At 44.6% G+C, this 15,632-nt stretch overlaps 2 protein-coding genes across 2 annotated transcripts; both read right to left on the bottom strand.

The window, feature by feature from the left end:
* Positions 1-407: 407 nt before the first annotated feature.
* On the bottom strand, positions 408-7,385 carry LOC113740008 (phytochrome-associated serine/threonine-protein phosphatase). The gene is made up of 10 exons (XM_027267471.2): positions 7,085-7,385; positions 5,637-5,783; positions 5,473-5,540; positions 4,505-4,562; positions 3,564-3,674; positions 3,402-3,452; positions 2,087-2,230; positions 1,926-2,021; positions 1,761-1,832; positions 408-802 (listed from the first exon to the last, which is right to left on the bottom strand). The coding sequence occupies exons 1-10, from the start codon at positions 7,172-7,174 to the stop codon at positions 719-721; spliced, it is 921 nt and encodes a 306-aa protein (XP_027123272.1). The 5' UTR covers positions 7,175-7,385; the 3' UTR covers positions 408-718.
* A 3,017-nt stretch (positions 7,386-10,402) lies between these two features.
* LOC140004741 (uncharacterized) lies at positions 10,403-14,131 on the bottom strand. The gene is made up of 4 exons (XM_072044884.1): positions 11,872-14,131; positions 11,461-11,745; positions 11,081-11,372; positions 10,403-10,646 (listed from the first exon to the last, which is right to left on the bottom strand). The coding sequence occupies exons 1-4, from the start codon at positions 14,129-14,131 to the stop codon at positions 10,403-10,405; spliced, it is 3,081 nt and encodes a 1,026-aa protein (XP_071900985.1).
* Positions 14,132-15,632: the final 1,501 nt, after the last annotated feature.

Genomic DNA, 15,632 nt, shown 5'->3' with positions numbered 1-15,632 from the left:
CCAATCAAATAATACAGATTAGATATCCTAATTTATGGATCGAATGAATACGGTTGATTTTCAAGTTAGTGAATAATTTTGCTCACCCCTAAGAAAAATGTATCTGTAGACAATTAAAATTGTTTATCTATTGTGTATCTGCAGCCGCAGGATAGAAACTGCAAACTTAACTAAAAACAAAGAAAAGTTTTAGTTAAGGAAAACGCACATGCAGATATATAGACACGAAAAGAGGGGAAGAAAAAATAAATAAAAAAGAACAATCGAAACTTTACAGAAATTAAGTCCAGATATGGATCCTCTCAAAATGATCAGATCAACAACAAAACATTGGTCACTGAAGAAGAAATTATTGCTCTCCTATAGGCAACTTACCACCAGCCTAAAACCAAAGCTTTGGAAAACTATTAGTCTAAGCCACAAAGGCAAACAATTAGTCTAGCTCACATATGGAAACAACGTACCAATCATCTTACATATTTTTTAATTATAAAGATCAAAAAGTAACAATCTCCAAGCATCTCTAATACACAACACAAACTATGCAAATGCAATTTCGGCCTAATAATCACCTAGGTGCGTAGCCGCCTTCTGAGAATTACCATCCTCGCCACTTGAGAAACATTCTTACCATTTCTTCGTAATCCCCACCGGGAAAATCACACCACCACCTCTTAAAAATATTCTCATTATCAATAAACCAAGCGCTAGTATCCAACTACAAGAAGTAAGGTACTCCTGTCCTGGGTCCTCTCATTTGGTTGTTTTCCTCAGTTTCAGTGAAGAACTTCACTTCTCTCTCCTGGAAACACAAATCAAGAACAGTTGTGGAGAAAAACGAGAAGCTCATTAAGTTTTGACCAGTTAAAAAAAGCATTAGATAGAAACAACAATCTAAACAATGATTTGCATAATAGTAACACAATTTTTTATTATTAAAACAGCCTACATTCTAATTAACAGCAAAACCACCCCCTGCCTATCCTCATACTGGGTAGTGGGTTCTACCAGGGGCCGATGTTTAACTACCCTGCAATCCCGTATCAGAATATAAAGTATCCCCTTTCTCCTATGATTGTTGTATTGCAGGGGATTGTTAGAAACTATCTTCCCGTTATAAGCAAAGAAAGTCTCTATTTATGTGTCAACTACTAATAGTCTATATGCAAATAGCTTTTCTTATTTTCCGAGTATGTTTCTCAACTCTCTTTGTTTTCTCAATTTTGAACAAATGTATGATTCAAGTATTCAAAGTGATATCACATGTTAATCATGCTCCACTTCATTAAATCACCAAATTCCTTTTATCCTTTTAACAATTTCCATAGCTCCTTTGGTTCTAACGAAGAAAAATTACTCCCTCTTATATCATTTCTGTTGTCCAGAGTCCTTTCTAACAAGTCTCCAAAATATTCACCACTATCCTAAGTCAAGTTCATTATCACCAAATTTTCTATACCACCCCCCCCACCCCCAAAAAAAAAACTTCTTTCAAATGTTCATTAGAGTCGAGAATCAAAGTTCAATATATGTAAAAGAAGGGGAAACTTCAGCATTGTTTGGAAAAAAAAATTTACACATACAAGTTAAATCACTTTTCATTGCCTATGCATTTGGTCGAAAAGCCGAAAGAAAATGGATCTTAGAAAGAAAAAATGACCACTTTGATCCAATCTTATGACCAAAAACATGTATCACTAAAATGGACAGTCACAGAGAAAAGAGAGGTGGAAACAAGCATAAGAAGTTGGATTTGGTACCATATTCTCATTGAAGCTCAAAATTGACGCTACATTTCCACAACGATAGCAGTAATTTGGTGCAGACCATACCTGCAAACAAATATATTAGATGACATAAAGACACGAGTCTAAACTACGGAATCAAGTCAAAATTTCAGTGGCAGAAATGAGAAAAGAACTCACAGTAACTAGTCCTTTATCTTGAAACATGTATTTTAGGCCTTCCTGCACTAGTTGGTGGGCCCGACAAACTAGATCAAGCTTGTTAATATGATTGAACTGGAGAAAGAGACAAACAGTTAGTACAAGATGAATGATAAAGTGCACACATTCACACGACTTACCTCAGAAGTAACCCTGGATCCAAAGAGCCAGCCTGCTCCTCTTGGACTGACTGCCCATGTTTCAATATCTTCAGGGTCACTCCACATGAGGTCACAGAAGGGCCCTTCATGGGGAATTTCACAATTCCTTTCAATGACCCTAATCTGCCAGGCCAATAACAAAACAAAATGTCAGTTCTTTAAGCATACCATAGTTATGAGAAGGAGAAAAGTGTCAGGAACTCGTACTTCAATAATAAAATGGTATTAGGGATTATCAGCAATCCTATAGTCCTAAAGTTCCAAAAGAATCCCCATACCACAAAAAACTACTACAAGTACATAAACAAAGCAGAGAATAGGTAAAATGACATTAACAGACTGCTAAAATTCCATGGTTACCATAAACTTCAACAGGAAAGGACTTGAAAGGCTGTAAAGCGATTAACTTCCTAGTTTTGTATGAAAAATGGCAAAAAAGTTGTAGCTGTTGACTCAAGGGCAAGCTCTGGAGAAAGAAAGCATTTATCTTTGACTATTGCACAAGACAGAACAAAAGCCCATTGAACACCTTCTGCTCCATTGCCAAATTACTTCATCTTTTGGAGTCGATTGGTGGTAAGTTTGGTCTGAACCAGCCCTTTACCAATAACTGCAAGAATACAGTCCAACAATTCGGACCTTATGAAAACAAAGAGAGGGGCAGAGTTTCACAATCCTCCTTTTCAGTAGATTTATGAAAGGTCTCTTGTGATTGTTTCTCCAAAGGAGTTTTAGCCCACACTGCCTTGTTGACATGTCTATGAAGAGAAGAACAAGCCCAGAAAATAACTAGACTTCGCCCTGTATCATTATTGGGTTGCTGATCATATTATCACGAAAGTACAAGTGGCATGCATCACAAACAATGTAACAATATACCATTTCATAATCAGTACAATTTTCTCTTTGTGTTCTCTGCAGGATTGGCAGCTTAATGATGCCCTAGTAATGTCTAAAACATCCTACATAAGATAACAACTGGATCGTGAGGATATAGAGCAAGACAAAGAGCAAGAAAATATGACAGGATTATCAACAATTTCTGTAGTTATTTCTTGTGGATTGGGGTGGATCATCAAACTAAAGTTATCTATTTCCTAAATAAGCAAGATTTCCAAGATACTTCAAAGCATGGTAAAACAAAAGTTGCACAAATATCATGTGCTATACGTGCAAATTGCCAAGTATTTTTTTTTAGCTTAAAAAACCAAGAAAATATTTCTCATAAAAAAAGATGCATGACGTGCCTAGTGCAAAATATGCACAATAAGTATGATGTTTGCAGAACCCAAACCTGGTCAATAGTTCTAATGTCCGGAGAAAGGCCACCATGGACGCATAGTACCTGGGATTCATGAAAAATCTCAGTAGAGTAGAAATCATAATCAATATACATTAAGCAGTAACAGGCAGACCCCCACAAACACAGTGAGGGAGAGAGATGCAGCCAGCTTACTGTTCCATCTATAATAGCTGACAGTGTTAGATAGTCAAAAACGTCAGTGCAATACCGCCATGCATTAGCATTTCCGTACTTCCTCTGGCATTCATCATAGAATCCATACACCTATAAAGATGGTAAATGAATGTCCTCAGAACTTTGCACTAAAGGAAGGTGAAATACCTATAAATAGGGTGTACGTGTTTTAGAAGCACTAATTAACATGCATCTCAGATTAACAATGAAGGAAACTCTTTCCATGATAAATTTAATGAACAAGCTATCAGGATAGAAAGCACAACTTGATTAATCATCTATTTGGAGCCTTGAAGCCACCATCCTAACCAAATAAAGATAACTCTTTTCATCAGAGAAAGCGAAACAAAGTGCCAGGCCAATTACACCAGATAACCCAAACAATTTCTCAAAAAGTTCTAGTATTTGTACCCAATGTTCCTCAATGACTTTAGTTCAGAAATTGACCCTAAAAAACTAGAAGAGAGGGGGAAAAAACCAAAATCTCTCTGAGATATAAGACTTTACTTCAGAAATTGACCATAAAAAACTAGAAAAGAGGGAAAAAAATCATAATCTCCCTCAGATATAAGGTTTCTGTCTTCCAAGAACTTTAAAAAGCTCAAAAGGAGTATAACTCTAAAGCATATCAAGCAGATCCAGGGTTACATACAACAAAATCATATCATGAGACGCCAATGGAATTCATTCCATCTATGCACTGTCATAGGATGAATAACACTGGAGAACTAACAACCTCTCAAACACAGATTTTTTCTTTTCTTTTTGTTTTTGGGAAAAAAGGGGGGGGGGGTATACATTCAAGCCAATAATTCAACTAGACATCTTGCATGGAAGTGGTTCAAGAACAGGGGTTGCAATCTATGCTTCTAGATTGTGGAAACATACATGTTGAGAGAGAGACAGAGAGAGAGAGAGACCTGGGTTAGTTGTCTGCTTTCATGGTTTCCACGTAGTAGTGTAATATTAGCAGGGTATCTGGCAGCAAAATAGAAATCATGCCAATGCATAAGTAACATGTCATGTCAAATGTCATAGACAAAAACTAAGTCGAGCAGTAACTACGGGAACACTGAAATAGAATTTACTACAGCAACTTACTTAGAAGGAGAAAGTGTCCACTTGTTATTTTGTTGTTTGGGTTGGGGGGGGGGGGCGTGCATGAAGGAAAAAGAAAACATTACCTGACATAACTCAAACCCTTATTAAACCCAGAATGAAAAATCTTGTCTATGACTTTTCGAGTAATCCTTTTCGTATAGAGTCAAATCTTTCAGAGTTAGTCAAAACTGTCTCTGGTGGTACCACTTTAGGGTATTCGCAGCTTTTTGACAAAGCTAGACAGAAAATCAGTAAAATTATTGTAGAAAAGCTTTAGCAATTCTTGGGAAAATTGGCAAATTCCTCAGCTGAAGCTAAACATAATACTCAAACTAATGTTTCGGCATGAGTTATGAACTCATTATTGAAATCGTTAGTAGTTACTTTTCACAAAATAATAATCCCAATGGCTGATGAAAGCTAATATGTACAAATACTCAGAAATATTTCATGTATTCACAATTGCTAGACATCAATCATCAGAGTACTGGCATCGACATAATCATAAATTTCATTCTGTTCCTTAAAACTAGTTAGCAACGCTAAGTACCACATGATTGATATCTAAGACTACTAAAACCAATTTCTCAGTCCACAATATACACATCTCCCGTCATAATCACTCACATCAATCCATTAATCTCAAATCAAACCCTTACTTTAGTATGCAAATATACAATAATTGAGTATTTTATTACGAGGTAAATTGATTTGATCTCAACTAAAAAACCAAAAACCAAAAGCATCATACAGAAGAGTCAATGGCTACCACTGTATTTGCACATACCTTGCTTTTAGGAGCAACAGAATAGTGAAAACTTCTAGACTATTATATCCACGGTCCACAAAATCTCCCTAATAATGCACAAGATTGTTTATAAAGTCATTAAATCACTAAAGAATAACCACAAACCAAGAATAACAGACACCACGTATTCTGCACAAACTTACCATAAAAATGTAATTTGTCTCCGGCACATGACCTCCGGTTTGGAAAAGTTTCATTAAATCATGAAATTGGCCATGAATGTCACCACAAACTGTCACTGGACTATTGACAGGCTGCACATTTGACTCCTCAATCAAGATTTCCTTCACCTGAAAAGTTTCAGTGTTCAAGGACAGTGTAAGAGGAAACAAACTGAAACAGGTGATTCATTTCAAACAACAAATTCCTGTTATATTAGAAAGTTTGACAGCAAACTTAATAAGAAACTTAGCACATAATCAACTGTACAGAGGCACCTAAACAGCGGCAGGGAGCTCCATTATATACAGCATTTATTACCAGATCTTTAGCAAAGTTTACATGCTAGATGTACACTCTGAGAATGAGCCTGCACTTCATTAATGTCTCATGGCCTTCTATAGCTTGATCTCCATATAAATATGTAAAACATATATGCGTAATTGCACTTATTTACACATCATGCATTGCATTATTCTGATAACAATATAACAGGGGTACCCTGATGTCACAAGGTTGCGAACCACATGGAGCCTTAATAATGAGCATTGAAAAGCAATAGAACCCTGCAGGTCCTTTTCTTGGAAGAATTAGAAGCTGCTATAATAATAAGTTACATAAACATACGCAACTGACAAGTGGTCAGGTATAATGACTAGTAAACAGAAAGACCTGATATCCACAGGATGTGGCAAACACCATTACTTGATTGGTGAACATGTAAGTTTTTAGAAGTTTAAAGCATTTTGTCACCTACCCACAGCCAAACCATCAACAACTCATCATCCTTCTTCAGCTGACAAGATCTATCCATCTTTCTTCTTCTTCCTCCTCCTCCCTGGCAGCGATGTTACCTAGAAAGTAAATCCATCAACAACCAATCATGCTTCGTCATTCAACTTTCTTCTCTACTTCTTCCTCTTCCCTGGTTCCCATATTCCCTACTAAGCCAACTCATTATAACCAACGAATATTTCTCTTTCACTTCTCTAAATCTGAGTGGACATAATTCCTCATCAACCAATCTTAATAACATCTATTGAAAATCAAATTGAACATGTCCATAAACCAATTTTCAAGTTCTAATTCGAGTAGAATATCATGTCCCCTAATGCGCTAAGCTATTCCTCTTCTCCTTCTGCTTCCACTACCGCTACTACTTATAATAATAATTCTTGCAGAATAATAGTTACCAAAAGCCACCAACTAAAATCATATCCTTATCGACCCTACCAAGAAACCTAAAACCTAAAACCTAAAACCCGAGTCTTGACAAAAAATCCACCTTAAAAAAATCGACGAAAATTCAACTAATTGCAGCAAAAAGTAACCACAAAAAAAAAATTAGTGAAAAATGCATCTTTTGCCCTAAAAAGAAGGCAATCAACGACAAGAGATTCACCAAAAAGAAAAGAAAAGAAAAAGGAAATACGTATTCGCAGAGAAGCTGGAGCTCGTCCTCCGACAAGTGTTGTCCCTCTTTAACCTTTGCTATCCACTGATCCAAATCCATCACCGTCATCTTCTTCGATTTCAATTCCGTTTTTTCCTCTTTTCTTGAAAAGAAAATCAGAAATGCGAAGAGTAGGCGAGGGCAACCGCAGCGCAACGACGGAGAAAACAAATATGAGAAAGCAAATGGAAAAATGAATAATTAAAATCAAAATTACAAAAAAACAAGGCCTTAACGAAGTATAGAAAGTCGACGCAATGAAGCTTTCGACTGGAGAATGGACCGGACGGGGAAAATCTAAAGATTTTTCTTTTTCTTTTTGCCTTTTTATTTCCCTCCTTTTTTATTTTATTTTTTTTCCTCCTTTGGTTTTTTGCTCTTGTTTTGTCACTGGGCAGAATAGTTTTTGATTTCACATTTTCAAAGTCCACTTAAATCTTTAACACGAAAAACAATGGTGATGCGACAGCCAAAAACCAGATCCGAGCTGGGCTGTAGCGAGCCGAGCTGAGCAGGCGCGATTGACCTGAGAGAGGAAGCCGAGCTAGCGTACCTACACAGAAAGATCAAGTGCGGGACTGATGTCCCCGGAATATCTCCGACGATCAAGTCAGTGAGCTTGCACACGGAGCAATAGTCTAGAATACTTGTGTTTGCGTACCTTGTATTGTCTTTACGCTAGCTATATATAGAGCAGAATGGGTTGTAGTTTCCTTGTTGGAGTCAGTGTCCCCTTAGGGTTCGGAGTCTTCTTAGGGTTTCGTGCGGCGGCTCCTACAAGTTCGGAGGCGGCGGCCCATAGGCCCATCTTAGTGAGCAACAGGTGAGGCCGAGCTAGCATCCGCATGCCGAGCTGGTACCCGTGAGTTGTGAAGTCTCCACCGCCGACCCAGCGCGTACAACTTGCCGAGCTGACACGTGTCATGTGCAGATTTGCCCCACTACACTAGCCCCCTTGAGTCTAGAGTCACTGATGAGTCACGTGGGTCTGGACCAAATTTCGAAGCGTCACGTCGGGGTCGTGCAGGACCCACGATCCCATGATCATGTACCTCCTCCGAGAAACTGCCACGTCCGTCGTAGTAACCGTCACTTCAAGGGTCACGTCCTTCATGATGGCGGTTTGTCAGCTCACGCGTCTTTCAAGGTAACTGCCCCCTTGCCATAAATTCGAACTTCTTCCTCGGGACTCTTCGGCTTCCCGCCCAGGGAGCCTATAAATAGGCCCCACCAAACGTCACTTTCAAGTCTTCCTTCTCATTTTCTCTTCTCCTCCAGTCTTCTCCAGCTCGCTCCGCATTCCGTGAGGTCGTCCGAGAGTAGGATTACCTTCTAAGCACACCTCCCCTCATTCATCAGTAAGTTCTCTTTTCCTTTTATGTCGTCTTCCTCCACACACTCAGACCTCACCAGCTCGGCACCTAGACGTAGAGTCCCCCGGCCTGTTCTTATAGACATACCATCCTCCAGCCCTTCTTCTTCCAGCTCGTCTGGGTCTGAATATCTTCCTCCCCCAGCCCCACCCCTTGCTATAGCCATGAACCAACCTGGCCCATCTGCTCAGCCCGGGGCTGGAGCTGCTGTCCCAGGGATTCCTCTGGAGGTAATTCCAGCTCGCTCTAGGGTAGGACCCCCTAGGGGGCCAGACATCGACTTTGGAGAAGTCGAAATTATTCCCCCCCTTCTCGACCAGGGGGACGTAGACGAGCTGGTGGGGAGGTATGACATCCTTCCCCAGTTCGAGGCTAGGGCAGCCCAGCCAGGGGAGTACGCTTGCCGACCTCCCCCTGGGTTTGTGGCTATCTACAGAGATCAGCTCGTGGCTGGTTTTCGCCTTCCCATTCTCCAATTTCTTTACGACATCCTAACCTTCTGGGGCATTCGAATTACCCAAGTCGTTCCCAACGCCATTCGGTCCATCCTCGGCTTCTTTATTTTGTGCCGAGCTCTTGAAATCCCCTATTCTCTGGACCTATTTAGGTCTTTCTTTCAGATGAAGGTAAGCGGCCCAATTCATGGTTGGTTCTACTTCGCTCGCAGGAGCGGAGGGGAACTCCCTACCCGCGAGCTGTTCACTCAGATGCCTTCTTCCATCAAGGGCTGGAAAGCCCAGTTCTTTTTTGTGAAGAATACTGGGTTTCCTCCCCTAACTTGGAGGGAGGATACCCAGGTAACCGATCCAATCCCTTCTCCCCTGCCCGAGGCCGAGCTAGACCGCTTGGTCAGCTCGGAGGCTCAACTGAAGGTGAAGGAATTTAACAATGCCCAGCTCTGGTCGGCGGGGCTAATCCGAGCAGAGGTGAACGACCCTGCCCCCGATCTCCGACCTATCACCCCCGAGGAGCTGACAGCTTGTAATTTTCTCGACCTCCTCCTTTCCATGAGTCCACATCATCCTGACTGACTAAGTGTTTCTGTCCTGCAGTGAAGAGGTTTTCCCAGCTGCTGAACATTGGCGGAATTGGCAGTGTGAGCACGCCAACTCCTGCGCCTTCCACAGCGCCGAGCAGCACGGTGCCTCCACCTCTACCTGTGTCCACTCCCCAAATTGCCGCTCAGTCTTCACTGGGGGAGGGATCAAAGAAGAAAAGAAAGAAGTCCACGGCCAAGAAGGCCAGGACAGAGGCGGCTTCCCCCCAGTCCCAGGAGGAGCCCTCTATTGCCATTGCCTCTCATTACAGGGTGAGCTCCGCCGAGCAGCAGGCTTCGTCACAATCTCCCCCCGCTATGTGACGCATGAGGAATGTGATTCCCATGAAGCCCCCTACCGAGCTGGGCTCACACCCGCACCCCCTCCATTTCTGTCCGAAGTGGGGGTTGTCGGTGAACGACCGAGCTCAGTTCCCTGAAGTGGCGAAGGAGCTCGTCAAGGGCGCGGTACTCCCCCGCGATCACCACTTCATCCAACTTGCCACCAACGCTGAGCTGTTAGAGCACTTCTACCTCAGCACCACCCAGGTAACTCCTTAACCAGCACTTTCTCTGACATCCTTTCGAGTTTTGCTGCCTACTTATCCTGTAACTAATATGCAGCTCAATGTTGCGGGGGCCGAGCTGGCTCAGCGGTATGAGAACATGGGGGTCAACCTGTCCCAGGTTGACGCTGCCAAAGAGAAGTTGTCGAGCCAGCTCGAAGCTGCAGAGTCCGAGCTGGAGACCCTGAAGAAGCAACTTGCAGATGCCAACTCCTCCTGCGAACTGGAAAAGAAGAGAACGGCCGAACTGGCTGCGACTCTGGAGGCAGAGCAGTAAAAATCTGCCGATCTGGTGGAGGCGGCAAGGGAAGAAGGACGCCAGCTAGGCGTCAAAGAGTTCAAGAAGTCTGAGGTCTTCATGAACGACCTGGCCCTCCTCAACGGCCCTGTCCCGCAACTCGGCTACACGAAAGCCTTGATGGATGTGGAGTCCCTGAAGTTGCCAGGCTTTGACCTGAGCAAATGGCCTGACTACAACCCCCAATCCACCAACCAAATTGACAGGCTCGTCACAGGCTACTCCAATGGGCGCGACCTGGCTGCCCTGATTGCCGATCCTAATCTTCCTGCACTCTCCCCAGAGCCAGAGCAAGAGCAACAAGGGGAGAGCTAAGCTGATAGGGCTTAGACTAGCCTTGTAGGATGTTAGACTAGAGTAGGGTCCGAGCTGGCCAGCTCGATTTTGTATGGCCCCCTACCTGTACATGCTTTCTGATTTTGAATATATGTGGCCTTTTCCTCTCTCAACACTTGTAAAAAATTTTTCTTTTATTTCAAAGCTTTGAATACATTCATAATTCCCAATGCCGAACTATTAGAATAAAAGCAGACCTGTCCAGCCGACCATTTTCAGCTCGGGCAGGATTCTTAAAGAAAAAGCCTTAAATTTGTGTTGTGCCACATGCGTGGGACTTCGCTTCCATCCAGACGAGCTAGTTTGCAATAGCCTGCTCGGTCAGCTTCCTTTACCGCATAGGGGCCTTCCCAATTTGGATCTAACTTGCCTGTGCCCAAAGCGCGGCTCACGGAGTTTTTGCGCAGCACCAGATCACCCGTCTTGAAGGAGAGTTGCCTCACCCTGGCATTGTAGTAACGTGCGACCTGGCTCTTATACTTAGCCATTCTTATAGCCGCCTCTTCCCTTTTATGCTCGAGCAGATCTAGGTCGAGTCGCATTTCCTCGTTGTTGCCCTGGGCCACGAAGTGTTGCACCCTGGCTGATGGCATCCCAATTTCCGCAGGAATCACTGCCTCCACCCCATATGCCAGAGCAAACGGAGTCTCCTGGGTAGCTGTTCGAGGAGTAGTTCGGTAAGCCCATAGTAGTGGGCAGCTCGTCCAGCCAACTCGTCCGAGCGGATTCTATCCGTGTCTTCAGACCGTGCAGGATGGTTCTGTTAACATTCTCGACCCGTCCATTGGCCTGGGGGTGCCCTACTGAGGTGAAGTGTTGCTGAATGCCGAGCTCAGTGCACCACTCTTGAAGCGAGCGATCCGCGAACTGTCGGCCGTTGTCCGAGACGAGAACCCTAGGTATGCCAAATCGGCAGACGATACCTTTCCATAGGAACTTCTGAATTGACCTACTGCTGATTGTGCCGAGTGGCTCGGCCTCCACCCATTTGGTGAAGTAGTCAATGGCTACCACCAAGTATTCGTAGCCCCCTGGAGCTCGTGGGAATGGTCCCAACAGGTCAACTCCCCATTGAAAGAACGGCTATGGGCTACTGAGAGGGATCATCTCCTGAGTGGGAGTGTGGTGAACTGGAGCGTGTAGCTGGCAAGACTTACACCGAGCTACCAGCTCGGTCGAGTCTCTGAAGATGGTGGGCCAATAGTACTCGGCCAGCATTCCCTTCTTGGCTAATACCCTGGAACAAACGTGATTGCCACAGATGCCCTCATGCAACTCGCGCAAGACATAGCTCCCTTCCTCAGGTGTTATACATCTCAGCCAGGGCTGCAAGTAGGATTTCCTATACAAGACTCCCTGCACGAGCGTGTACCTCTGCGACTTAAGGAGGATTTTGCGGGCCTCTATCCTGCTCGGGGGGAGTTCCCCCTGCGCCAAGTATAGAACAATGGGGTCCATCCAGGAGCTCACCACCTGGATGACCGCGGCACTGACCTGGTCATACGCACGACTTCTGATGACCTCCACAACTATCTCCCGACCTAGGGTGCCAACCGAGGTGGAGGCCAGTTTGGACAGGGCATCAGCTCTCTTGTTCAGACTCCGCGGGATCTGCTCTAGCACGAACTGATCGAACAAGCCCTTCAGCTCATGTGTCTTGGCCACGTATTTTCTCAGCGTCCCCTCTTTGACCTCGTAGCTTCCCCATACCTGGTTAACTATCAGCTGTGAGTCGCTATAAACTTTCAACGATCTGGCCCCTAGCTTCCGAGCCATCTCCATTCCTGCAATTAGAGCCTCGTACTCAGATTCATTATTAGAGGCTCTGAAATCAAACCTTAACGCGTAAGGCAGCTCCTCTCCCGTAGGGCTGATTAGGAGGAGCCCTGCTCCGCATCCTTCTTTGCTTGACGCACCGTCCACATACAGCGTCCACGTGAGCTCTGTTTGCTCCGCCGTTTCCCTAGCCTTCCCGTCTCGGGCTGCTGTCCTGGCCAGTTCGGCCTTGGCAGTCTCTTCGGGATATGCGACCTCAGCTGCGTCCCCGACCTGTTGGACCTCCGCTGCGTTTATGGCCTGCTTGGCCTCTGCAGCCTCTTGGGCCGGCCCGGTCTCCCCAGCTTCTCTGGCCGATCCGCCCTCCCCTACCCGACTGGCTTGGGCGACCTCAGCAGTGTCTTTGGCCCGTGGGACCTCGGCTGCCTCTCTGATCTGCACGGCCTTGGTAGTCTCCGGGATCTGTGTGGCTCTGGCGGCGCGCGTGTCCTTAACTTCCTTATTCGGTCTGTCCTGGTCTATCTCTCCTCCAGTCGACCCAAAAGAGATGCCATCGGCTATGAAATCTGCTAGTGCTTGAGCTTTGATGGCCGTTCTGGGCTGATATCCCAGGTCATACTCAGATAATTCCACCGCCCATTTTACCATTCGACCTGAAGACTCGGGTTTGGACAGGATCTGCTTCAGGGGCTGGTCCGTTATGACTACCACGGGATGAGCTTGGAAATAGGTCCTCAGCTTCCGAGCTGCGTGAACTAGCGCCAAGACATATCGCTCTATCGCCGAGTACCTGGATTCGGCCCCCTGCAGGGCGCGACTGACATAATACACTGGTTTCTGTAACTTGTCCTCCTCTCGCACCAACACTGCGCTTACAGCCCCCTCTCCCGCAGCTAAGTAGATGAACAGGGTCTCCCCCACCTCGGGAGAGGTCAGAGCTGGCAATCGAACGAGGTGTTCCTTAAGCTCGTCAAACTCCTTCTGGCACTCCGGGTTCCACTCGAACTGCCGACCTCCTTTCAGGGCCTTGAAGAAAGGCGACCCCCGAACTGCCGATTTGGACAAGAACCTGTTCAAGGCAGCCATCCTCCCTGTCAGACGTTGCACCTCTTTAATATTCCGGGGTGGAGCCATGTCCATGATAGCCTTGATCTTATCTGGGTTAGCTCTCACCCCCTCTTTGGAAATCATGTACCCCAGAAATTTTCCTGATCTGACCCCGAAAGTACACTTCTTTGGGTTTAGCCGCATTCGTGAGTGTCGAAGGACCTCGAAAATCTCTCTCAGGTCGGAGATGAACTGCCCCTGGGTTCGACTTTTCACCAACATATCGTCCACATAAACCTCCAGGTTTCGGCCGATCTGATTCCTGAACAACTTGTTTACCAGCCTTTGGTAGGTTGCGCCTGCATTTTTTAAACCAAACGGCATGGTGACGTAACAATATGTGCCATCCTCGGTGATAAACGAGGTCTTCTCCTGATCCTCCTCGTCCAAGGCTATCTGATGATACCCCTTGAAAGCATCCAAGAAACAGAAAATCTCATAACCTGCTGTTGAGTCCACGAGCTGGTCAATCCGGGGAAGTGGGTAACAATCTTTAGGGCAAGCCTTATTCAAATCTGTGAAATCCACACACATCCTCCAGGCTTTCTCCTCCTTTTTGACCAGCACCGAAGCTACCTTGTTGAAACGATTGCTCTTGTATGTGTGAGGGAGTTGCGGATTGGCCGTGAACTTTATAGTTTGGTGCCAACCGACTTGAACAAGGGTTTGTGGGCAAGAAGACCAAAATCTGATTTCCTAAACCTAATTGGGAAGGAATTTGGGAGGTTTCTAAAGGTTGTTTCCAAGAGGAAATGGGTTTTCTAAAAGTTTCCAAAACTAACTTGTTTCCCAAAATCAACTAGGAAACTAAGTAGACAACTTGGGTACTTCTTTCACTTCCACTTGGACACGCTCCTACATTTTAGGAACTAGGGTTTCGGTTGTTTCCCTTTCACACTAGCGCACCATTCCATTTCTGTCCGCCACTAGTACACTTCCAAAAGCATCCATTCTTGTTTCCTTTTGCATCCGCATTCGTGTCTTGCCTTCTTGATTACTTTTGTGGATAATTGGTGACAATTATTGGACTTTGTGTGGCATTCCTCAACTACTCAACCCGATAGGTAAAGGAATTTTTGGTAAGAACATTAGAGTGCTTTGAGTGAAAATACAAGAGTGAGCAAAACACTAAGGAAGTGAAGTAAGGTTATATTTGTCCTATTTTCTTGTTCACTAACCTTTTGCAGGTAAGGCAAAAGGCATGGAGTAGGCTCAATCGACCACTGATTACTCATTGATGTTCACTGCTATGAAAAATGAGCTTAAACGGATCAGTGAGCAACAAATGGAGGAGATGCACACCTGCTTTGATGAGCTCTCAAAGAGTTTCACAAGAGACTCTCGATCTAGATCTCGCAACAAAGGTAACCATGGTACCAAAGGAGCAAATTATGAGAAGTACTCGGCTAGTGACCCCGAGGCTTACCTGGAATGGGAAGGCCGCATTGAGATGGTCTTCGACTGCTATGACTATAGCGAGGAGCAAAAGGTAAAAGTTGCCACTGTTGAATTCATCGACTACGCACTAGTTTGGTGGGACCAAATAAGGACTAATTGAAGGAGAATGGGAGAACCACGAGTCTGGACTGTGCGAGAACTCAAGGCATTAATGCGCAAGAGGTTTGCTCCTAGCTATTACAACCGCGATCTCCACTTTAAGGTTCAAACCCTCACTCAAGGCAGTATGAGTGTGGAGGATTACTACAAGGAGATCGAGATGGCCATGATAAGGGCAAACATTCAAGAAGATAGTGAGGCTACAATGGCAAGGTTCCTTAGAGGTTTCAACCCTGACCTTCAAGGAGCTTTGGAACTCCAACATTACTTGGACATGCATGATCTTCTCGAACTAGCCATCAAGGCCGAGAGGGGAAAGAAATTGAGGTGAGGGGTCCGTACCTTCCAAACTTCCAACTCGACTTCATGGAGGGGAAACCAACCACGGAGGACAACCCACGAAGGTAGAACTTCGGCTACACCAACTTCTTCTAGCCGAATTCAAGGTAGTGCTCCTAACGGAAATTTCCAATTTACC

The sequence above is a fragment of the Coffea arabica genome, chromosome 4c, assembly GCF_036785885.1.
Source record: "Coffea arabica cultivar ET-39 chromosome 4c, Coffea Arabica ET-39 HiFi, whole genome shotgun sequence".
In the NCBI taxonomy this organism is placed as follows: Eukaryota; Viridiplantae; Streptophyta; class Magnoliopsida; order Gentianales; family Rubiaceae; genus Coffea; species Coffea arabica.
Note: the sequence above shows the minus strand (reverse complement) of the source record. Positions and strands in the feature narration are given on the sequence as shown.